At 40.4% G+C, this 23,130-nt stretch overlaps 2 protein-coding genes and 1 non-coding gene across 4 annotated transcripts in view; 2 read left to right on the forward strand and 1 right to left on the reverse strand.

The window, feature by feature from the left end:
- fan1 (FANCD2 and FANCI associated nuclease 1) overlaps positions 1 to 3,333 on the forward strand; it is a 6,966-nt gene extending 3,633 nt beyond the window's left edge. For both annotated transcript variants that reach the window (XM_046038134.1, XM_046038133.1), the window contains 6 exons: positions 124 to 288; positions 399 to 561; positions 646 to 749; positions 833 to 1,027; positions 1,344 to 1,472; positions 1,588 to 3,333. In XM_046038134.1, the coding sequence (XP_045894090.1) occupies positions 124 to 288; positions 399 to 561; positions 646 to 749; positions 833 to 1,027; positions 1,344 to 1,472; positions 1,588 to 1,725 (894 nt within the window). In that variant the 3' untranslated portion in view covers positions 1,726 to 3,333. The remainder of the gene's footprint in view (positions 1 to 123; positions 289 to 398; positions 562 to 645; positions 750 to 832; positions 1,028 to 1,343; positions 1,473 to 1,587) is intronic.
- On the forward strand, positions 2,970 to 18,889 carry LOC123962173 (disintegrin and metalloproteinase domain-containing protein 10-like). The gene is made up of 16 exons (XM_046038136.1): positions 2,970 to 3,094; positions 5,297 to 5,447; positions 7,309 to 7,427; positions 7,591 to 7,749; positions 8,293 to 8,393; positions 9,976 to 10,125; positions 11,388 to 11,480; positions 11,575 to 11,758; positions 12,491 to 12,654; positions 12,765 to 12,948; positions 13,744 to 13,894; positions 14,012 to 14,195; positions 14,303 to 14,411; positions 14,521 to 14,741; positions 14,819 to 14,945; positions 15,839 to 18,889. Exons 1-16 carry the CDS (start codon positions 3,028 to 3,030, stop codon positions 16,024 to 16,026), a joined length of 2,352 nt encoding a protein of 783 aa, XP_045894092.1. The 5' UTR covers positions 2,970 to 3,027; the 3' UTR covers positions 16,027 to 18,889.
- Positions 18,890 to 22,394: 3,505 nt separating this feature from the next.
- trnag-gcc lies at positions 22,395 to 22,465 on the reverse strand. Its single transcript has one exon. It is a non-coding gene; the product is annotated as a tRNA-Gly (tRNA).
- Positions 22,466 to 23,130: the final 665 nt, after the last annotated feature.

The following is a 23,130-nucleotide window of genomic DNA, read 5'->3' on the forward strand; positions in this document are numbered from 1 at the left end:
ATCTGAGGTGTCATTCACCTCTGTCTGACATCTTCAGCATTTATCTCTTCTTGTGACGTTGTGCTCAGTTGTAACTGTTGTGTTTTCATTTGTTTGACGGTGGTCTTTGCCAATTGTTTCTAGGCTATTTGCACTATCAGAGATGGGCTGTCAGACCCTCTGGTGCGGACTGGGCATAAGCTCTCTCTTCATCAGAGAGCGGTTAGGATGAAAGAGTCTGCCAGCTTCAAGAAGTATCGCCTGCAACTAAAAGACCTGCCCACTATTGAAGTCCAAGATGTCAAACATGTGAGTCAAACACAACACGTCAGTATTTGGGGTTTAGGGGGGAAAATAGAAATGACTGGGTGTAAGTAAAATAATATATTAATGAATTGGTATTTAAACTTTGTCTGCAGGTGACCATCCGAGGACAGCTTTTCCCTCATGAGGGGGGCACAGGGAAATCTATGTTTCTTTTACCAGCAAATAGAGAGGGGGAAGAGAGTGCTAATGCCACTGTAATATGCTCTGTGGAAGAGCTGTCTTTAGCACATTACCGCCAACAAGGCTTTGACCAAGGTAAGCTGTTGTGCTTTGCCTATTAAAAATATTTCAGTATCCTTTCATCATCTTAACATCACATTGCCATTGTTAATGTAATAGGGATCCATGGAGAGGGCTCAACATTCTCAACATTGTTTGCACTACTGCTCTGGGACATCATTTTTATGGAGGGTATTCCAGATGTTTTCAGAAATCCGTACCAGGTAAAGTAAGGTAAACGTATTTAACATCTGTGGGATATCTGTGCATCTATATCGGTTTAACTCATCTACCCATCTTCTCACAGACATGTCCACTGGATCTTTACACCGACTGTTTCTATGAGAACAGAAAAGAGGCGATCGACTCTCGTGTGCAGTTACTCAGCGAGGCATCAGTGGCGACTCTGCATGACATGTTGGTAGATGTGTGGACCTCCCATGAGGGTAAAGTGTGTTCATTGGTCAACTGGGAGCGTTTCTCATCCCTTCAACAGGCACAGGTATTTACTGTCACTCTTCTAAATATACACTCAGTGGCCACTTTTAGGTTACATATTAGGTACACATGTAAAATCGAATGCAATTCAATACAAAACCCAAATATTCATAAATGACAAAGAAAGGCAGCAAATCCTTTCATTTTAGAAGCTTGTACCAGCAAATGTTTAACATTTTTGCTTGAAAACTGACATGATACCATTACTTACCAAAACAATTCATTTTCTTTCCATTGACTAATTCATTAATCGTTGCAGCTGTGATCATATTGCATAATATATAAATGTGGTACTAACATAACCACTACCTTTTTTGCAGTCTCTCGTGTCCTGCATGGGTGGAGCCTTCTTAGGAGGGGTAATAGCACGAATGTCTAAAGACTATAGACACTGCCGTGGGGGTTTGCCTGATTTGGTGGTGTGGAACACCTCAAACAACAGCTACAAGGTGAGATCCTCACATCCTGGCTCTTTGAATTTGATATTTTCCGTTTTATTTTAACTCTAGATACATGGATTATTCTGCACCATGGAATTTAACATGGGAGTTCTTGTTGTTGTAGTTGGTGGAGGTGAAGGGGCCCAGTGACCGACTGTCCCAGAAGCAACAGATCTGGCTGGATGAGCTGCAGAAACTTGGGGCTGATGTGGAGGTGTGTCACGTGGTGGCTACTGGAGCCAGAGGAGCTCGTCTGGAATAAACGGACACAGACGTGCTGACTGATAAGACTAAGCTGCTAATTAATCAGAGTGTGGTCAAAAGGAAACAATGATCTGGGTGCTTCTTTTTTTTTTCAAATTCTGGTCCTCTAGGACAGGTGTGGATGTTTATGTTTATCTTTCATACATCACAAACTTAATCCTATCTGAGTGTAGGGAATTTCGTGGCGAGGAGTGTGCCTTGTGACGTGGCGTTATCATCGGGGAAACCTCTGCCTTCAACAGGAAGAGGTGCATCATGAGATGAAGGTTATCACTGAGGGCTGCCACAACTACAAGTAGCGTGCAGATAATCAGAGCTGATGCATGAAAGGAAACACCAACCAGGCACCAAATTGATGGTGTTTCCTTTTCTTTGGCAACACTATATTTTCAGGATCTTGGGTTGCCAAGCAATGAAAACATTTAGTTGGCTGCTGATGAATTGTATGATGGCTCTACGAGTTTGTCACTACTCTACCAGAAAAAAACATATAAAATAGGGGCTGCAAATAAATTTCCATTATTAGTGTTTGTTTTATCCATTTATTGATGAATTGTTTGGTCTATAAAATGTCACAGGAAATACTGAAAATGCCATCATCATCACATTGCTTGTTTTGCCCGAGTCAAAAACAGTCCAAAACTCTAATTATTCAGCTTAGTACAACCATCACATATGAGAAAGAAAGGCAGCAAATTCTCACAATTGATGAAGCTGGAACTTGGAAATGTGTTAAAAATTACTCAAGGATTCAAGGTAATTTGTCATTTTACAACAGGGTTGCAAAAAGAAATTCTGTTTGCTGAAACCTAAACGAGTAATTAGATTTATTGTAATGGTTATCAAACAAGTTGCCAATTCATTTTCTGTTGATTCTTTTCTATATATTTTATATATAATATGTAATGGTTTCAAAGACATTTTCATTGAACTGTCTTGGTGTGTTTAAAAAAAAAAAAAAAAAAAAAAGTAAGAACTTTTATGGTGTGGACACTTACATTTTTATTTATATATATATATATATATATATATAATTTTCCTGTTTTCGAGTGAGCCTGTAATGGTGGAAAACATGTAGACATTGCATACATGACACTACACCAGGCAGTTAGTGCTGTGCCTGTATTGTAATGTATGCAGGCCTGTATGATGCATTTGGGGGAAGGGATGCCAAGCTTCTCTGCGTCTTACGTCATGACGCCGGAGAGAGGGGGCGATAAGAGTAAGGTGCAATAAACACAGGGCGTCTGCGCCTATCTAAGTAGGACAATAAAGTGAAAACGGTATCAATGTTCTAACAATGGATTTGTCAGATATGCTGCTTCTTCAAGTTTTCCTCTTCGTGTACTTGCTAAACCACACCCAAGGTGAGTGAGGCATTCGCTGAAATAACCTTACAAGTTGTGTTGAATCCATGAAGCAGCGGCTGAAATGAGCAGAAAGGATGATAGCCCGTTAGCTAACAGGAGGGATCAGCAGGGCCTGCTTGTTATGAAGAGGACTGCACCCTTTTTGCCGTATTACTTCAAGCTAACAAATTACATATATTGCAAAAGTTTACTTGGATTCGTGCAGTTGATTGAAATAAACCGATGTTGCTGAGTTATTTCTGTGTGTTGTCACCGTTTTTATTGTCAGGCTTGGCTCTGTTTTGTTGTTATCCAGCGAATAGCGCCGACAGCCATTGTTATGAGAAGACGGGGATGCCGACTGTGTTAACGGACCGTTAGCTTTGTGCTAGCTAACACTTCAGCTGCTAACGTTAAGATTTCTGTCGAAAATAATACATTTGCCACTGACATGATGTCGTCTGCACGGTGTCAGCGATTAAATTTTATATGACACAAGTAAGGTTTGCTGGCATGCTTTTGTTGACTGTTGTCACTGGTCAATGTGTTGTGCTGTTCTGTAATTTAACGTAACGTTACTGTTCGCCGCAATAACTGGATTCAATGTTTTGGCAATAATTCGTCTGTGTGATTGTTTGTATTTGGGAAACGAAATTGCTTTCCCCCGTATGCTGTACTTGTGATGCATCTTTTGGCATCATGAACCTGCAATTTACTGCTACTGTGCTTATTAATCGTATACCAGTAAGTTAATTAGTTAACGTTACTTAGGAGCCACATTCACTTCCTTAATAGTCTCCATGTTTAAGTTTGGCGATGGGAATATCTTTTAATTTAAATATTGATCCCTTTTCAAACTGTCAAAAGTCACAGTCATAACTTTTTCACGTAATAGGGCCGCGTGGTAAAATTAAAATCAAAAGATGCATGTGACTGCGATTGACCACGCAGTTTTTATCAATCTTGTGGTGTTTTGAAGGATCACCTAAGAATTTGACATACTTGTTTTTGGTCAGTGTTTATTGTCTTTTTAGTAGGCCTTGAGAAATTAAGATATTTCAGAATAGTCATGGCCTTCACTTCTCATAGTCACCTCAATTAAAAATTTAATCTTGGCACTTAAATATTTCATAATGCGCATGAACAGAGTACTAGCAGAAGCCTGGTATACTTACCCATCTTTGTTATGTTTACAGTGAATCCTGTAATTTATGCCGTACTAGTCAGACAGGACTAATTACATTGTACTTACTGAAAATACTTTCTTTTGGTGTATATGTTGTGGGGCAAATATCTGATCTTAAAGAGTATACTCAGTTTACTGTGTAAACATTGAAAACACAGTGACTTTCAGAAGGGCTTAAATGGCTTAAACAAGATTACTGTGTTTTCTTAAAATGGAGTTTGTTATACTGTATTTGAGTGTGAAGCAGCTGGTGAAACGGGTGGAGGTGCTCGAGAATCTCTTTTCCTTCGAACCCACCACCCACTCTTCTGGTGGTGAAATAATACTCCTGTGAAGCTGGGGGCTATTCTTGAGCACAGCTCCAAAACTGGCATCCATTTGACTTAAATAGATTTTAGCAGCTGAATTTTAAAATGCAGACTATGCTGGTTTGCTGTCAATTTCCATCATTTTAATCCTGCTTGTCGAATGTCTGCCTGATCAACCATTTTTTTGGGCACCTAAATAATCCTAACATGGACCATGCCTCAGTTATTTACTCTAACACACAGCTGTTATACTTTACCTTTTAAAGAGAATATCTAATGCTTGAGATATATTGCTAAGCATACAAAAGAAGCGTTTTATTTTATCTACTAAGAATATTCAGTGTGACAGATGCACTGTGGTACCAAGGCAGTTACAAACATATGGCCTTGGATGTTAGTATTTTTTCCCCCAACATTTCGGGGTTAGACTTTTTATATGTAGGTTGTATTCTTATGTTACCTTTTATAATCTTCTTATATTTCTGTATAATGAGCACATCTATATGCACACGTTATATATTTTTTATTTTATTTTTGTCCAGTTCTGTATACTACGTACATACACAACCTAGAATGAATGACACTAATATTGCATCCATCCCTCCCATCCACTTGGGAGCTGTCATTTACTGTGATTCTATAAGGCTCTGCATTTCATCAAGTTTCATAAGGCTTGCATTTTCTGTTTTTGCTGATAACAGGAGTTCCTCTGTTCTTTTCACTCAGGACACTATAGAAATCCCCTGAACAAGTACATCCGTCACTATGAAGGCCTGTCCTACGAAACGGAGCTTGTGGACAGCAAGCATCAGAGAGCCAAGAGGGCACTCTCTCATGAAGACAAGTTCCTTCATTTAGATTTTCATGCCCATGGAAGGTTTGTCAGTTTTTCTAGATATTAACCTGAAGGGAAATTCTGTCTGCAGCTCTATTTTTATGTCTCATCTATCTCTTTATTTACCTGTGGGGTTTATAGGTTCTCAAAGCTCATCCCATATGCCTACATTGTTTATGATTTAAAGGTGGAGGTCAGCTGTAGCACAGATTTGCAGTGTGACTGAAAAAGGTTTACATTTAATCCTGTTGTATGAAATGAAAGACCTGCTCAAGGGCGTCACATTGGCTGTGTGGTGAAGATAGATTTTAAATTTCAGCCTTAGATCTTACTGTGTAGTTTCTATGGTCTCCATTAGAGCTAAAACGATTAATCCATTGATTGATCGATAGGAAATTAACTAAAATTGATTAATTGTTCAAGTTGTTTTTCAAGCAAAAATACCAGACATTGCTTATTTCCAGCTACACAGCTGTGAGGATTTACTGTGTTTATTTTTTTAATGTGACAGTAAACTGATAATTTTGGACTTGGGACATTTGGTTGTATACAACAAGCTATTTTAGACATTAGTTTGGACTAGATAATTGTAAATTAATTGGCAGAGTAATCAATAGCATTTTTTGATTGATTGGTAGATGCAGCCCTAGCGTAGATTTGTCCTGATTTCCTCCCACAATCTAAACACAGGCCGGTTGGGTAAAAATTGTTAACGTGTTTGTGTATGTTAGTTAGCCCAGTGAAGGATCAGGTGTTACCAGGGTGTGTCTGACCGCTTGATACCTGGGTGGGAACCCCCTCAAGGTGTAGTGGATGGATGGATGTACTTAGATGGATGGCTGGACACATAGATGGATGAGCAGCTACATATATTCCGTGATGGTTCTTCCATCCAGCATTTTGAAGAGGTGGTGTTTGATAGAAACACTCTCCATGACATAGTCAAGACCATCTGGCTGGGAGCTTGGCAAAGGCTGTTTATCGTCCTGCCTGTAGCAGGGCCTGCTGTTCCCAGACTCTGATGCTCCTTAATAGGGAAGAAGACAATACGAGCTGTTCAAACAAACACAATGAAGGAAGATGTCTGTTCCTTTGAAAAGCAAGAATGTGTCAGCTTCTTTTGCTTTCAGCTTCCTTCAATTCATGACCAAGCATGAGACACAGCTCACATTCTTACATTTAATTTGCAGCACCCCATCCACCTTCTGCTTGCTGGTTTTGTGCAAGAATGTGTTCTCGGGTAGAATTTTAATTCACATTTCCCCCCTGAGATTATGTCATAACAGATTCGGTACACACACAAGACCAGACTTGTGTGCCATCATGTCAAGTTTGACCATCATTTTCTGATCTAAAGTTTACAAATGCGTCTGTGTTCTTGCAGTTAATTTAACTGCTGTATGCAGGCCTACATAGCTGTGACTTACACACAATACGAGTATACAATAAGAGCACTGTGTAGGTGTTACATGAAACCCAAGGTTTACTGTAACATCTTGGTTTCCCTGCCATATGTTTGATCAAAAAACTGCATTGTTTCAAGATGTCCTAATTTTCTGTTCCCTCTCTTACAAGATGAAGACTGCAGTTCCCTTTCTGCAACAGAAAACAGCTCAGATGTTTTCTCTCTGCCAAAACATGCCCTTCCTTTCACCCTTTTTTTTTTTTTTTTCTCCTGCCATTTGCATTTTCCTTTTTTTTTTTTTTTTTTCAAAGGCTGGGTGAATATTGCTTACCTCCCAAAGTGAGGCCAAATAGGGATCTATACCCAAATCCATAGCCTTACACACTGTAACATAAATTATATATCTTTTGGGACATCACTGAAACAAACTCCAATGTTCATCACACTCAAATGTCCTTTTTTTCCCTGTTGCCTATAGTTTCATTTCTTTGTTTTCAGGCATTTTAATTTACGAATGAAGAGGGATACCAACTTGTTTGCCCAAGATTTGAAGGTGGAGATTTCAGGAAAAGAAATTCCATTTGATACCTCCCATATCTATACTGGAGAAATTTACGGTAAGAGCCTCCCATTCTCATTTGAATGTATTTGTTTTAATGTATTGCTGTAGTAATGCTGTCCATGGCATTTTTCAAACTGTTGTTTTAGGTTTTTCTGAAAGATGATTTCCTGATTTTGTCTGAATCCTCTGACACTTATGACTATAATTTGTTTTCCCAGGTGAGAAAGGTACCCTGACTCATGGCTCCATTGTGGATGGTAAGTTTGAGGGCTTCATTCAGAGCTACCACGGCACCTACTACGTGGAGCCTGCTGAGAGATACCTGGGGGCCAAAGACGTGCCCTTCCACTCAGTCATCTATCATGAAGACGACATACGTGAGTCCCCAGCAACTTGTGGTCAAATACTTTGACCAACAATTTTCTTGTGATCATCGCGTGTGTGTAATTGGATGCACGCTTATGTAAATTGTGATCGGGAAAGTGCAAGGTTAGGGCAACTAAGCTCAAGGAAGCAGACTGGTGTGATCTCCCTCCAGGGAGCAGAGCTACCCAGGGTGCTCATTAGCTGAGTAACATGATCTTTCTCTCAGGCTACTGGCTCATTTTAGCAGCCTTTACAATGTCGGTACTTTATAGTAAGCACCAAGCTTATATCACTACACTGGCACCCCCTAATTTGAAATCATGTGTGTACAAATAGTAGGTGGCTGAGGGGCAAATTAAACAGAAATGTGAGCGGAATCGCTAATGAGAATGACAGGAAAGTAACAGCTCACATAGCAAAGCTAGGCTCAAGTGGCGTGTAAGTACATCCATTAGCTGATCATGAATAGTGCCAGAAATAGAGTGACTCAGGGGGTTAAGTAGCTAACATTGTCTCCCATAATCCTAACAGTGTTGTCTCACTCTCTCACTCAGACTACCCGCACAAGTACGGCCCAGAGGGAGGCTGTGCTGATAGCTCAGTGTTTGAAAGGATGAAGAGGTACCAAGCCTCTGCCGTAGAGAAGCCACCCAAGGTGAACTTCCCCCACACACCACAGTAACACCACAGTAAACCCTTACAGAATCTATTAAAGGGGATAATTTGGGTTTAGGGAAACAATTAAAATTGTCCTACTTAGTCAGGGTCAGAGATACGCATGGATGCCTTTTGTTAAATCTGTGTGTAGTTTGAAGTTATATTGACTGGTGAGAATAGCCTCTCTCAGCTCAATTGATGGATGTCTACACAAGTAATTAGTAGCTCCCCTCAATGGCAGGTAAAAAGATGGTTTTTTTTTGCTGAAAGTTTTATAATTTACTTTTAAATAAGGGGTTGTGTGCGCTGATGCCCGGTTTCCTGTTACCGGGGTAGATCGCAATGGTAACTTAAGCTGAACGGCTAACCTGCTCCGGAGCTGACCAATCAACTCTCTTGGAAAGTGACATCACCATCTGTAGGAAATCCCACAGACTGTTTTATAGGCTGCTTTCGTGTTTGCTACAGTGAAGCGTTTGTAGGTTATAGCGATATCATCCTACAGAGACTGAAAGCCTTACGCTATTGTACAGGTTTTTACAGTAAACCTACTAACTGCTCTGAAATGTGTTTCAGATTTTTTATTTGCTCCCCAGTCCGTTTCACAAAGTCTGTAAAATAAAGTCCATTAAAATAAATGGGTTTCATCTTTCTTATGTGAGCCTGAATATTATGAGCAGTTTGGTAGGGGTATTGAAATAAATTTTTAATATGAACGTAGGCTAATTATTTTTTACGTTAGTACCTATCTTATAGGCTATCACAGAGACTAGTCATATTCCGCCCCACCTTTTGCAATGTGGGCGCAGGCATTGAGGTGAGTTTTCAGTAGCGTAAATGTTGAGATTCAGTCTTTCAACCACTATTTGAGCACAATTTAGGGCATGAATGGATTTTCCGTTTCATTGCTTTATGAAGTTAATTTGGTACAATGTTTGGAACACTTTTGAGTGTGTCGAATAAATTAATCTCATTTTTGAAGTGATGGGAAGTTCTTTAAAGTGAGGTGGAATGACCACCTATTCAGTCTTTTTTAATGTGGAAACGCCGACACACAGCCGAGCTGAAAGAATAAGGCTGATATTTTCATACAGCTCATTCACCTGTACGTCATTGCAGCAAAGTGAGAAGTTAAACTACTGGAGGTCAGCAAAAAAAAAGTTAAAACACAGCAAATGGCATATGTCCATGGAAATGTTGAATGTTAAATCTCTGTGAAAAAAGTGACCACTACACACCGCTTGGAAACTGTATTGTTGACTAGTCAAACATAATTAACCCTGACACAAAAGATTTTTAACCCTTTTCTCAAGTTATGCCTATTTTCCTAAGACAGACAAATATTTTTTCTGTGTTTCCCAAACCAAACATTTCTTAATTTTTTATTTTGTCCTTATTTATTGTTTCCCAACATATGTGACATATACAGCACATGTTCCTCAGCAGAGTTGCACTTCCTGAACATACTGCAGCTGAAAATCCACAGCCTAAAAATACTGGGCATTACTTATTTAGCCACAGTTTTGAAAATGCTATATATGTTTTATTTAACTCTCCTACTCCTGTGCTGCTCACACAAGGAGTTCCACACTGAGGTGGGCTCTAATGACCCCGTGTTGCTGAGGAAGAAGAGGATGGCCCAGGCTGAGAAAAACACCTGCCAGCTTTTCATTCAGACTGACCACCTCTTCTACAAATACTACAAGACCAGAGAGGCTGTCATTGCTCAGGTTATACACAATCACAGTCACTCACTTGACACATGCTATTGTGGCGCCGTTAGAATTAGATTTACATAGGCAGTATGTGGGGTTTGTGGCTGGCGTTGTTGGAGGGAGTATAAAGGCAAATTAGTATTGGAATAATTACACATCTTACTCACTGCAAGGGGTGAGTCATAATACTTACAATAGATCATAGAACAGACAGCTAAATCTCTCTGAATTAGGTGCAGTAATGCCTTGTTTTTTGTTTGAAATTTAAAACTCGGAGAACAAATGGCAACAAATAGCCAGTGTCCATGCAAGTATAATTCCCCTAGAAATATGATATGTTTAATGAATAGTTTGACTTTTCTTAAATATTACACAAAACTTACCAAATGGTATGTGAGTTAATAAGCTTTAGAGGTGCATGTATTTGTATTTTGTCACCTTTGGACAGAGCCATGCTACCTGTTTCCAGTCTTTAGCGTAGCACCTTTTCTCCAAAGCAGATTCCTTGTATGTGTTAAAAAAAACAAACAACAATCTTTATGCTAAGCTAAGCTAACTGGCTGCCTGGTTTCATATTTACAGTATAGACAAGAAAGTGAAATGAATCGTCTCATCTAACCCCCAGTAAGAAAGCCCGTAAAAAAATGTCTCAAAATTGTAAACTATTCCTCAAATAAAACGTCTAACAACAATCATGACAAATATTCAATATATCGTCAAATACTCGATTTAATTCACAAATGAATTAGGGCTTAAGTTTTCTATTGAGATATTTATTTTGTTGAGGACTGAAAAAGATTTACTATTCATATTTTTTGAAAAAAGATTTGATCATAATTGTTTTAATTTTAATTGTTCTACCTCAGATTTGTGAAGTGATCCACTGTTTGGCAAGTGTTTGTCACGTTTAACCACACAGTTAACGATCTGGATTCTTTTAATTTTCACTTAGGAGCAAAAATCAGTCTTTAAACTTGAAAGAAGTAATTATTTGACATTTACTGTGATAATTATAGATATCGAATTATATGAAATTTCTTTATCGTGATAACATTTTTGGCCTTATCGCCCAGCCCTATTAACTAGTCAAACATTGGTCAACCCACGGATGTGGCACAAACAAAATCACAATGGTTTAAAACTATTTGACAGTATGCTATGCAGAAAAATGAGAACGATATTTCCTTGTTATAGGTTGCACACAGTTTGGATTGAGTCTGGCAATGTGTTTCAACACTGGTGGTTGAAGCTTTTCTCATTATGTCTTACTCTTTCAGATCTCCAGTCATGTCAAAGCTATTGATGCCATCTATCAGGGCACAGACTTCATGGGCATTCGCAACATCAGCTTCATGGTGAAAAGGATCAGGGTAAGTCTGGTGTTGACTTTATATTTTTATTTAAGTTTACATTTTAGAATTGACCACTTCTTCCCTCTGAGCTCATCATCACCCTTTTGTGTAGATAAACACCACCAACGATGAGAGGGACAGGTCCAACCCGTTCCGCTTTGCCAACATCGGGGTGGAGAAGTTCCTGGAGCTGAACTCGGAGCAGAACCATGACGACTACTGCTTGGCTTATGTTTTCACGGACAGAGACTTTGATGACGGGGTGTTGGGTTTGGCCTGGGTGGGAGCCCCTTCAGGTACTGTTGGTGTGTCATGTGTGATCAGCAACTGCAAAAAATCTTTCCTATTTTTTTGAAAGCAAGATATTAATACAAACGTAACGTTTTTAAACCAGTAGACAACACGTTGTATTCTTTGTACTGGGTTGTAGGAACATTATCATTAGGGACACCCAATCTTGGTTGAAAATGAGATTATTCTAGGAAAGCATTCCTAATTTACAGTATAAGTTAATTGTACTTATCTGGATTGTACATTGCAGCTACAACAAGAAAAAGTGTCAGTGGTATTTGGGATTGCAAATACTGATTGATTCAGACTGTTATGAGAACCAACTGCAGCTTCAAATATCAACTCAGACAATATGCAGATGTGGTGATTCCCCAAGGTTTGGTTGCACTCTGTTACTGATGTGGTAAAGTGAAATAGCAACTAAGATGTTTTCTGTGCTACATTCTTAATTTGATGTTTAAAATAATGCACAATCTTCAATTAACTGTGGGGAGGTTGTGTGTCTCCCGCCGGCGAGGATACTTTATTTTTATTTTTTTTTATATTTAACATGTACTATAAACAGGTTGATAAATCAGCCTCATTATGTTTTAGAAGTAAGGCATTATGTCATGTGGACATTAATTGAAACATTATCATGGCAATAATCAGATCCCCCCTCTTTAATGAGCACAATCCTTAATTTTTTGTAGCTTTGGTTTGGAAGGTTTGTTCCAGCTTGTGCTTTTCATTCCCAGGGAGCTCCGGAGGCATCTGTGAAAAAAGCAAGCTGTACTCGGACGGAAAAAAGAAGTCTCTCAACACTGGTATAATCACTGTACAGAACTATGCCTCCCACGTACCTCCAAAAGTCTCCCATATCACGTTTGCACATGAAGTAGGACACAACTTTGGCTCCCCGGTGAGTTACTTAGCTGTGCCACATTTATGCACGGATAGAAAGAATTTATTAGGCCTGTACGCTTTGTCCCTTCTTTTAACCTGTGATCTGTTTTTTTTCCTCGCTCTCAGCACGACTCAGGATCTGAATGCACCCCAGGAGAATCCAAGAGCCAAGACAAGAAGGAGAAGGGCAATTATATCATGTATGCAAGAGCTACATCAGGAGACAAGCTCAACAATAATAAGTTCTCTATCTGCAGTGTGCGCAACATCAGCCAGGTCCTGGAAAAAAAGAGAAGCAACTGCTTTGTCGGTACGTTTCACTGTTTTTAACTTCATCTTCACTGTCTGGCTTGAGGTTTTGTAATTTCACACCACATCATGCGTATTCTGCTTTCACTGTTGTGATGAGTGTAGGAGTTCTTAACCCCATTTCCCTAATTAGTGAATTCATTCGGGCAAATGGAGATGCCACCAACTTTTTGGCAGGTATTGGCTTTGAAAAGCAATCTTGAAATTAGTCCAGTGTTATTTTTACTGACAGTATTTGGCATATCGTGAAAGTTATAGTTGGTTTGTGATCCCTTTTTTTTTTTTTTTTTTTGAAAAAACGCCAAGCTTAATACCAATGTCAAATCAGTAGCATAGCAAAAACATTTTTTAAAAGTCACTCAGTTACCATATGATTGGCATGCCTAAAAAGCTTAATCTCTTCTGCACATGCTGTTGTTCAAAGTCTCATGCATGTCTGTCTTAGCTGAAATGACTGGGAAATGTTAGATATTGTGTGTATGCTTTCAGAAACTGGGTACATTACTGCTTTACATTTTTGACTTTCCTCAAACAAACTGACGAGTGTCTGTCTGAATTTAATGTGGCATTGAGTTCTCTCGAGGGTCTGTCTCTTTTAGAACAGTTTGATTCCCTGTTTATTGCAGCAACTTATTCTCTTCAGAACAATATTTGTTTGGTTTTATAAAGACACAGTTTTCACAGTAAATGTCTGATTTCTCATACATGTTTAGCCCTCACTACAAGAAGTCAGAGTATGAAACAAAATATTCCACTTTTTGGGGACCAGACTCAGAATTTTTCCTTCCCCAAACAGAGTCTGGCCAGCCCATCTGTGGAAACGGCCTGGTGGAGCCAGGAGAGGAGTGTGACTGCGGCTACAGTGATCAGTGCAGGGACCAGTGCTGCTATGACGCCAACCAGGCTGACAACAAGAAGTGCAAATTAAAGCCCAACAAAGTCTGCAGGTAGATGTGGATGTTATTCCTCCGTTTTTGTTCGCCTGACCATTTTGATGCTTCAATAGGAAGATCTTCCAGCTAATTTGTGATCATTCTTGACTGAACACTTCTTTCCCTCACCAGTCCCAGCCAGGGTCCTTGTTGTACTTCGGAGTGCTCTTACAAGGGTCGTAATGAGAAGTGCCGGGAGGAGTCTGAGTGCGCTCACCAGGGCATGTGTAACGGAGTCAGCGCCCAGTGCCCCACGTCTGAGCCCAAGGCTAACTTCACCGCCTGCCATGGAGAGACTCAAGTCTGCCTCAACGGGGTGAGTGGCTGAAGAATTCACACCTGGAAGAAGTGGTTGTTATAGCAACTATATATTCATACCAGTCAGTGTCTGATCTCGCCTGTCCACATGCTCCTCCCCCGCAGGGCTGCTCTGGCTCCATCTGTGAAAAGTATGGGCTTGAGGCATGCACCTGTGCCAGCCAAGATGGCAAGGATGAGACTGAGCTTTGCCACGTGTGCTGCATGGAGAAGAGTGAGTCATTTACCCCCACCTTTTTATAACAAATTTTTTCAAAAATAAAACGTACTTTGAGATTTTGTCTTTTGTCATTTGAATTGTGTTTTGTGGGTCACCTCCACAGTGAATCCCAACACGTGCAGCAGCACAGGATCAGAGCGTCTGGCTCGTTTCTTCAATAAGAAAGTGACCACGCTGCCAGCGGGCTCGCCTTGCAACGACTTCAAGGGCTACTGCGACGTGTTCATGAAGTGCCGCCTGGTAGATGCAGACGGGCCCCTGGCCAGGCTGAAGAAGGCCATCTTCAACCCAGAGCTCTATGAGAACATTGCAGAGTGGATTGTGGTACGTATCAGCTTCTTGATTCTGATTAGTTGTTATGAGGTGTTTTTGTATTGATTATGCTTCATTCTCTTCTCTAGGCCCATTGGTGGGCAGTGCTATTGATGGGTATTGCCCTCATCATGCTCATGGCTGGCTTCATTAAGATCTGTAGTGTGCACACACCAAGCAGTAACCCTAAACTTCCCCCTCCCAAACCACTTCCAGGTGAGTCCAGAGATTTACAAAGTAAATTAATCATAACATTGATGTTTGTGACATTGTGTCCATCCCTTGAAATTAAAACGTCCTAGTTGTTAAATCCGTTAAGCCACTTGCATAAATTGAAAAAGAAGTTTACATACCTCAGCTAATAAAAACATTAAACAGAATTCTAGGTATGTTAATCAAGTCTTACACCAAATACTGAAATGATAGTATCTGTTTTTTTGCCTTAATAGGTTTGTGATCAAATTGTTACTAGATTAGCAGTGGAATTGGATCAAATGCATGCAATCCTTAGTAAGGATTACAGTGGTCAGTGTTTGTGAAGCTCTTTACTGAAAGCAGTTATAGGCTTTTAGCATTGAACCTAATTTTTAAAAAACATTTTTTTTTATTAGGCCCAAATTACTATGGGCATAACTATTATTATTTTTATGTTTGCAGTCTTGCAACCAAAATAAAGTGATTTTATCACCTCACTGTGTACTTACCTATACACCACTGCCTGTGAATGTGAACAGTGTCGTATGATTGTTTTTATTTTATTTTCTTCTTGTATTTTACCTATTGCAACTTAAATTATTCAGTATGGTATTTCCATTAAACTATCATTGCCATACTGTTTAAGGCCTCTATACCCTGTGTGATTTTGGGCTGAGGAAAGATGACAAGTGAGAGAGAAACGGTCGTCCTGCGTCACACTGTGAGTCAGGTCTACTGGCCGATTAAGAGCTTGAGCAACGAAAAAAGGCTCTGTCTTTTCTGTTTTTGTCAAAAAACAGAAAAAGACTGGTTATCACACTGTAGGCACCAGTGGCGTCACTAGGTGTGGTTCAGTTCGGTGTAAAGCCAGTCTGTCTTTCAACAAGCTAATTTAACTGCTTTTATCCTAACAGGCACTTTGAAGAGGCGGCGAGCGCAACAGCACGCTAACTCCCAGGTGCAGCACCAGTCTCAGCACCCCCACCAGCACGGGCACGGCGGCCAGCGGCAGCCCCAGAGGCAGCCTCCGCGGCAGGCACAGCCCCAGAGGCACCACCGTCAGCCCAGAGAGAACTATCAGATGGGCCAGATGAGACGCTGAGACCCCGCATCCCCCCGCCCAATGCCTTGGCTCCTCCTTGTGCCTACAGTGGGAAACAAAAGCGTCACTCCATCCAAAGAAAAGCCTGACATGGTTGTTAGTCATCATCATATCCTCCATCTACAGACAAAACAGACAAGTGAAAAAGAGAAAACACTATCTAGCAACTCGATTGGCTCTTTGTGGAGTGGACTCGACCATCAGCCATTTCCAATGCAGTGCGATCTAGCATCTTTTTCCACCCTTTTTTTTTCTCTTTTCTTTTTTTAAGGAGTGCCAAGGAGTTAAGGAGTCATGTGTAGCTTTAGTACATTCTGTGATGTGTGTGTTTTTGTTTTTGTTTTTTGTTTTTTTGTTTTTTTTGCAACGTCTTCTTGAGTGACAAGCCCGTAGCTGCTGGTGAATTTTGTGCTTTTCTTTTCGCCATTCTTGCCAGGATTGAGAGACACTCAGTGGGGATTTGCGGCACTTTTGTGATTTACACATGTCAAACGGCAAAAGACACAGGCTCCAGTCTCTCGTGCAGACAGTCTCCTGCATGTGACTGTACATATTTAGTGTATCATAAGTGAAAACAAACTATTTCTTCTACTGTAAATGTGTAATTCTTCACTTTTTTTCTTTTATTTTTTGGTTAGTGCTCTCAGGACTCTTAACACATAATTGAAGGCGTGATGGTTGTGATGAGTTCCTTGGACGTTGTTGTTGGGGATTTGACGCCATCAAGTACTCTTCACAGTCGTCCAATCAGGTGGATCTCTTTCACTAATGATAGATTGCTAGATTTTGAATTTCAAACAATAAGGTCACGATATTCCACTTTTCACGCCTTCATGTTCAAGGTCCCCTTTTTCATTTTTTTTTTTTTTTTTTTTTTGTCTAGCTAAAATCGGATTTTGCTCATGTTGTGTAACAAGCTGAAGGAGTGAAAGAGTCATGGGAACAGAAAGCGGAGATCATCTCGGTGTGTGTGTGTGTGTGTGTGTGTGTGATTTTGTTTTTTCGTCTTTTACCGATTTTGATTATAAAGAATGAATAACCACTAACTGAAGCTGATGATGATTCTACCTGTTCAGATATGAAGGGAAAGTGATAGGCTGCCGTGGCTTAGTTTAGAAGTGAGAGTGTGTCATGTTACAGCTAGTTTACATGAGTGTTGAAATAAATTTAAAAAATGACTCCGGTGTGGATGTACAAAAAAAAGAAATTGTAAGATTAAATCATTCTGTTATTCTTCAGATAGCAAATCTAAGAACTTTTCAATGTGGGCATGCAGACACATTTGTTAAATGTGACTATTAATTGACCAAGGTCTGTAATATTTGTATGTCACTCAACACTATTTACTTCGACAGGTACTAATGTTTGTCCTGAAACACGGACAGAGCAGTGTAATGCAGCAGTATTGTCACACATTCCTCAGTGTGTTCACTAGTTTCACCGGAGACAAGCGGCTGTATGATATTCATTTTTTTTATTTTATTTTAAAGTCACTTTTTTCTCCTGATCAGATTTCTATCATGGACTGAATCCCCTTAAGAGCTCATGAGTGCAGGCCTCAGTGTGAGTTTACATCAGCGTGCCATAAAACTTTATACAGCTGATCTTTGTGCACAGGTTTTATAAAATACAGGACGCACCTGTAACGTTTCTGGAGCCACTTTAAATGGAACAAATGAAGGAGTTGTGATCTCAGGTGTTTTCTTCCTCCCCTCGCTGCAGCATAGCATGAGGGGTATTTTGGAAAGTGATGGCATGATACCACTAACTGAGAGGATATGATGATGTGGTCATATGTTGTGCAAAATCCCAGGATTTATTTCCTGTGCAACCATTTCACCTACCGATTGACTGTTGGGTGAAAAGTCTGGCACAGACGACAACAAAAAAAGCCTCGGGCATTTTGCATTATATTTTCGGCAATGGAAGTTTATTTTGTGCTCTGTCTTAATTTTATCCTGCCATTTTTATTTTTGAATGCATGCAATACTAACCACAACTAATATAATATAACACTATCCTGATGGTTGTAATAATCACACATGTGCTCTGGAGGGGACATTGAAAACAATTTGTCTCACAGTCAATGGTTAATTTCACGTGGCAGATGAATTAGGCAGGTCAGCGGTTGTTGTAACTTCTCATGTCTGTACAAAATGGAGCTCTTTTTAAGCGTCATCTTCTAGGCTGGATCTCGCCTGTGAAGCCTAGAGAATTTACATGTAAACTTGTACAGTACTTCGAAAAATTTGCATTTCATTTGAAAATGAGAATTACATTTTGATACATCCATTTAATTTTTTGTATTCAGATTCCAGAGTAAGTTGTTCAAAGATGTTCATATGTGACAAACTTTCCTTTCTTCTAAGTTATTTATGTTCTTATGTGCTAGTTGAAATGGAGTTTGCTTATGGTACCTTTCTCCACCACCGTCAATGGTTAAAAACAAATCAGGGTGATGGAGTTAATGTTACATTCTCATTTTTGTCTTTGTTATCCTGTGGCATGGTTTGGGTAGAAGAGCAGAAGAATAATGCCTGTAAATTTACTTTCTTTTAATTTCGTAGTCTTGGTAACAAAAAAAGTTTTTAGATAAACGTGCACTGAAAATGTCCAAATTGATTTGAAATGTAGTAGGTGATGTAGGCCGAAAGAACACAAGATTAAAAAGTAATACTACTGTCTTATTTTAATGTTCACTGTGTTTTATACAGTATCGGAAATTTTTGTTCACTTTGAACATTTTTACTAAAAAAAAAAAATATTTCAAATTGTATTGTGCAAAGAGATGTAATTTTTGGAGTACTTGAAATGCATTAATTAAAAGACTCGTTCAAAATAAAATGGACCCCTGTTTACTGTCTGTCATGTGTGCTCTCTGGCTTTGTCTATTTGTTTTCTGCAGTTTTAGTTGTGAATATACGGAGTTTTAATGCACCACTCAACAGCTTAAAATGTACAACACAAAGCATGTTTCACAAGCTGGTGTAAACGGGAAGGAATGGTGCTGTGCTTGTGCTGCTTTTATTTTGACTATTTTACACACTCGGTAAAAAGAAGTATAGGAAAAACATCTGCGCGCTACAGTCTGAAATATTCATTTACTGAGGCAGGCCTTCAGTCAGAGACCTTCAACTATGTTCACTTTTTCCTGTTGATGCCTGAAGGTCTCCAACTGAAAACCAGCCTCAATTAATCCTTATAAATGTAATCTGTTTCTCGCAAGTCCCCCAACTTTATTGATATACAATTTTAAGTCACTCGGGTACCCCTCTTGATACCGTATTTTAGCTGCATTAGTGCACAGTATGTATGTATATGGCCAGCTTTTTGCATGAAGGAATCAGATGTTATTAATACTAAGGTAGGATGTGTCAGAGTTATATCATCATGTTTTATTTTTTATGTTCTATTATCTTTTGAATTCTGGATGATCATGAAGTGTGGGGTCGGAAAAGGGGATTTTAGGATTAATTACATTGTATTCAGATGAACTTTACAAATGCTTGATAACTTGCCTTTCCTCTAGTGTTGTGGCTATGGAACCTGTATCCTTAATTTAAAATGTAATGTGGAAAATACAGTTCCTGTAAAGTACATTTGTTCAATGCAGTATGGGGGCGTCCACAGCAGAGGGAGCAGCTGCTGCTGTGGGTGAAGGTTTTGGAGCAGCCTGTGAGGCACCAACATCAACACCACAAAGCCTCATGCAGCTTCTCATTTGTTTCCATCGAACAGTACTACAGCCGTCGTTTACTTCAACCTAGGAACTCCAAATAATACATGGGCTCTGTAATGCTCTATTCATTTGAATGAATTTGGCAGAAGGAAATGCAGCCACTTATTTTCCTTACTCACATGACAGCGTGCTGTAATGTCCTGCACAGCCAAGCACTTTATTCCATGTGTTTGTCACACGCGTTAATATTAATCGCCTATACCTCTTGATGACTCTTTCCTCATGAGTGTGTTTGATGATGCAACAACCATTGGAAAGTGTATGTCAGATCCTGGAAGCAGGCATTTGCACATGCAATGGAATGTGGTCTGCTATTGATTTTCAATGCGAATCCTCAGCTGCAGTCGTTGGCTGTGACATGAACGAGCGCGGTCACCCACAACAAGAGTTTAGGTTCAATATTTTCTAGATAATGCAGGCGATGAGCTGTGTTCCACAAAGTTTATATTGTTGTTATTACTGATGCTGCAGACCATTTTCTCTCAGTTCTCTTCAAGCTGATGTCACTCCTTGTCTGAAACAGTGTCCTAGCAGAGAGGACAGTGTTACCAACCCTGGTCAGTATGCTACATTTAGACTTTCAGCTCCCAGCAAGGAGCTGACATCGCAGCCGGTAAGCGAGCAGCATCACCTTTTGTCTCTCCGTGCAGTGACAAAGCATGATTGTAAAAGTGGCACCGGCCTGGTGAGTGGCACCCAGACTGAACTGAGTGGTGGCTAACACTGGCTCCAGTGAGCAGCTGACCCTGATAACAGCAAAGCAAAGAATGGAAACACAGTGGTAGCAAAGAATATAACTCCCAGTTCATTGTCCAGTATCAGATAAGGCCCATTAGGTTATCAAGGCTCCCACAGTCAGTCTTAGATTATAGATTATAGTTATGTTAGTATGGTTAGTATGTCTAATGAAATGAAAGTCACTAATCATTACAATATGCTGCCAGCTATAAGAAACCCCATCTGTTATTCTCAGATCAAGTCTTTCATTAAATTAAAACAACCTTTAGACAACAAAATATTAATAGATCAGTTTAACTGAAGGTGTCAGCTGCTTTGGGGAAGGAGCTTTCCTCATATTGAACTTACTCGGTGTGTCTATGAGATTTCACACAAATTCAAACTCTTACAGACGACGTTCTCAGAAGACTGTTTTCTTATGGTGAGAAGACCGTCAGTGCTGAATCAGCACAGTAATGTTGTCCCCCACATCATTCAAAGCCTGGCCCGTAGGTGAGAGACGAGAATCACACGCACGTGTATTGTTATTGAGCAGCCGGTCAGTCTATACAAACTGATTTTCCTCTCTGCTCCATGAGTGCAATCATGCAATGTATACATAGACCACTTTCTGGCGGAATTCTCAGCTGGCCTCCGTGGCGGCGAGAATTCTACCACCGGACCACCGCCGCTTAGTGAACAAGTCAGATTTGGACTGACACGCTTTCGGGATGAAGACACACCTGGTATTTGGCCATTTTCAAGTCCACATACTTCAAACAGTAAAAGCCCTCAAAACGCACGCGGCCACTTTCTGGTGGAATTTTCAGCTGGCCTGCGTGGCGGCGAGAATTCTACCACTGAATTCTCTCAGTCGTCTTGACCAAATTGTGTACAGACGTTCACATTCCCCAGAGGAGACATCATACTGACTATGGTGATTCCCTGACTTTTCCCCTAGCCCCACAATGAACTGTGACTGATATTTTCTCTAGCGCCACCATGAGATTGATTTTTGTGATTTTGAGTGAAATCACTCACCGTCATGAAATTTGGCGTACACATTCACTTTCCCCTCAGGATAAACTGTAATTTCCAGTGCCTAATGAACAAGTCGGGTGTGACCGGAAAGCCGTCAAATTGTGTGCAGACGTTCATGGTCCCCAGAGGAGACGTTATACTGACTATGGTGTTTCTCTAACTTTTCCCCTAGCCCCACAATGAATCGTTACTGGTATTTTCTCTGGCGCCCCCATGAGATTGATTTTTGTGATTTTGAGTGAAATGTCTCAACAACTACTGGATGTATTGTCATGAAGTTTGGCGCACACATTCAGTTTCCCTTCAGGATAAACTGTAATTTCCAATGCCTAATGAATAAGTCAGGATGAAGACACACCTGGCCAGTTTCATGTCCTCATACCTTAAAAGCCCTGAAAACATATGTTCTCAGTCACCTTGAGAGTTGTTGCTATCCATGCTGTCTCAACAAGCCTTGAGGAAATTTGGTACAGAAATTCATTTTCCGCAGAAGATGAATCCTGCTGACTTTAGTGGTCCCTTGACTTTTCCTCTTGGCCCACGATGAGGTCAAACCAATGTCTCATTTTGGGTAAGATTGAAATTTTGGCTCAGAAAGTTACGCAACCATCTGAAACAAGTCAGAGCGGCACAGAACAAACTAAGGCGCTGCTTTCAACTTGCAGTCTCCCGTTGGGGCGTTGGTGGGAATCCCACTTCTGATAAAATCAATTTCGGCTGGACCTGCACCTTGTTCTTGTAACGATGCTTGCAGTTAAGCAAGGAATTTGTGATGGGTTGTTGATGTATCACGTTGTACAAGCTTGCCGTTAGGGTGTCCTTCACAGCTGAGTGGTTTCGGCTGGTATGCGACAAAGTTAAAACTTGTCACTGCATTGGCCGGGAATCGAACCTGGGCCTCCCGCGTGGCAGGCGAGAATTCTACCACTGAACCACCAATGCTCGATGAAGCTGACCCACAGGAGCTGACGCGGCCACTTTCTGGTGGAATTTTCAGCTGGCCTCCGTGGCGGCGAGAATTCTACCACTGGACCACCGCCGCTTAGTGAATAAGTCAGATTTGGACTGACACGCTTTCGGGATGAAGACACACCTGGTATTTGGCCAGTTTCAAGTCCACGTACTTCAAACAGTAAAAGCCCTCAAAACGCACGCGGCCACTTTCTGGTGGAATTTTCAGCTGGCCTGCGTGGCAGCGAGAATTCTACAACTGAATTCTCTCAGTCGTCTTGACCAAATTGTGTACAGACGTTCACATTTCCCAGAGGAGACATCATACTGACTATGGTGATTCCCTGACTTTTCCCCTAGCCCCACAATGAATTGTGACTGATATTTTCTCTAGCGCCCCCATGAGATTGATTTTTGTGATTTTGAGTGAAATCACTCACCGTCATGAAATTTGGCGTACACATTCACTTTCCCCTCAGGATAAACTGTAATTTCCAGTGCCTAATGAACAAGTCGGGTGTGACCGGAAAGCCGTCAAATTGTGTGCAGACGTTCATGGTCCCCAGAGGAGACGTTATACTGACTATGGTGTTTCTCTAACTTTCCCCCTAGCCCCACAATGAATCGTTACTGGTATTTTCTCTGGCGCCCCCATG

The sequence above is a fragment of the Micropterus dolomieu genome, linkage group LG22 (assembly GCF_021292245.1).
Source record: "Micropterus dolomieu isolate WLL.071019.BEF.003 ecotype Adirondacks linkage group LG22, ASM2129224v1, whole genome shotgun sequence".
Taxonomy (NCBI): Eukaryota; Metazoa; Chordata; class Actinopteri; order Centrarchiformes; family Centrarchidae; genus Micropterus; species Micropterus dolomieu.

What these genes read in the sequence shown, in the direction of transcription:
- LOC123962173 (XM_046038136.1), top strand. Translation starts at nt 3,028, where the DNA reads ATGGATTTGTCAGATATGCTGCTTCTTCAAGTTTTCCTCTTCGTGTAC. An exon ending in GATTTTCATGCCCATGGAAG is followed by an intron (nt 5,448 to 7,308) that starts GTTTGTCAGTTT and finishes CTTTGTTTTCAG; the next exon opens with GCATTTTAATTTACGAATGA. An exon ending in CCGTAGAGAAGCCACCCAAG is followed by an intron (nt 8,394 to 9,975) that starts GTGAACTTCCCC and finishes TGCTCACACAAG; the next exon opens with GAGTTCCACACTGAGGTGGG.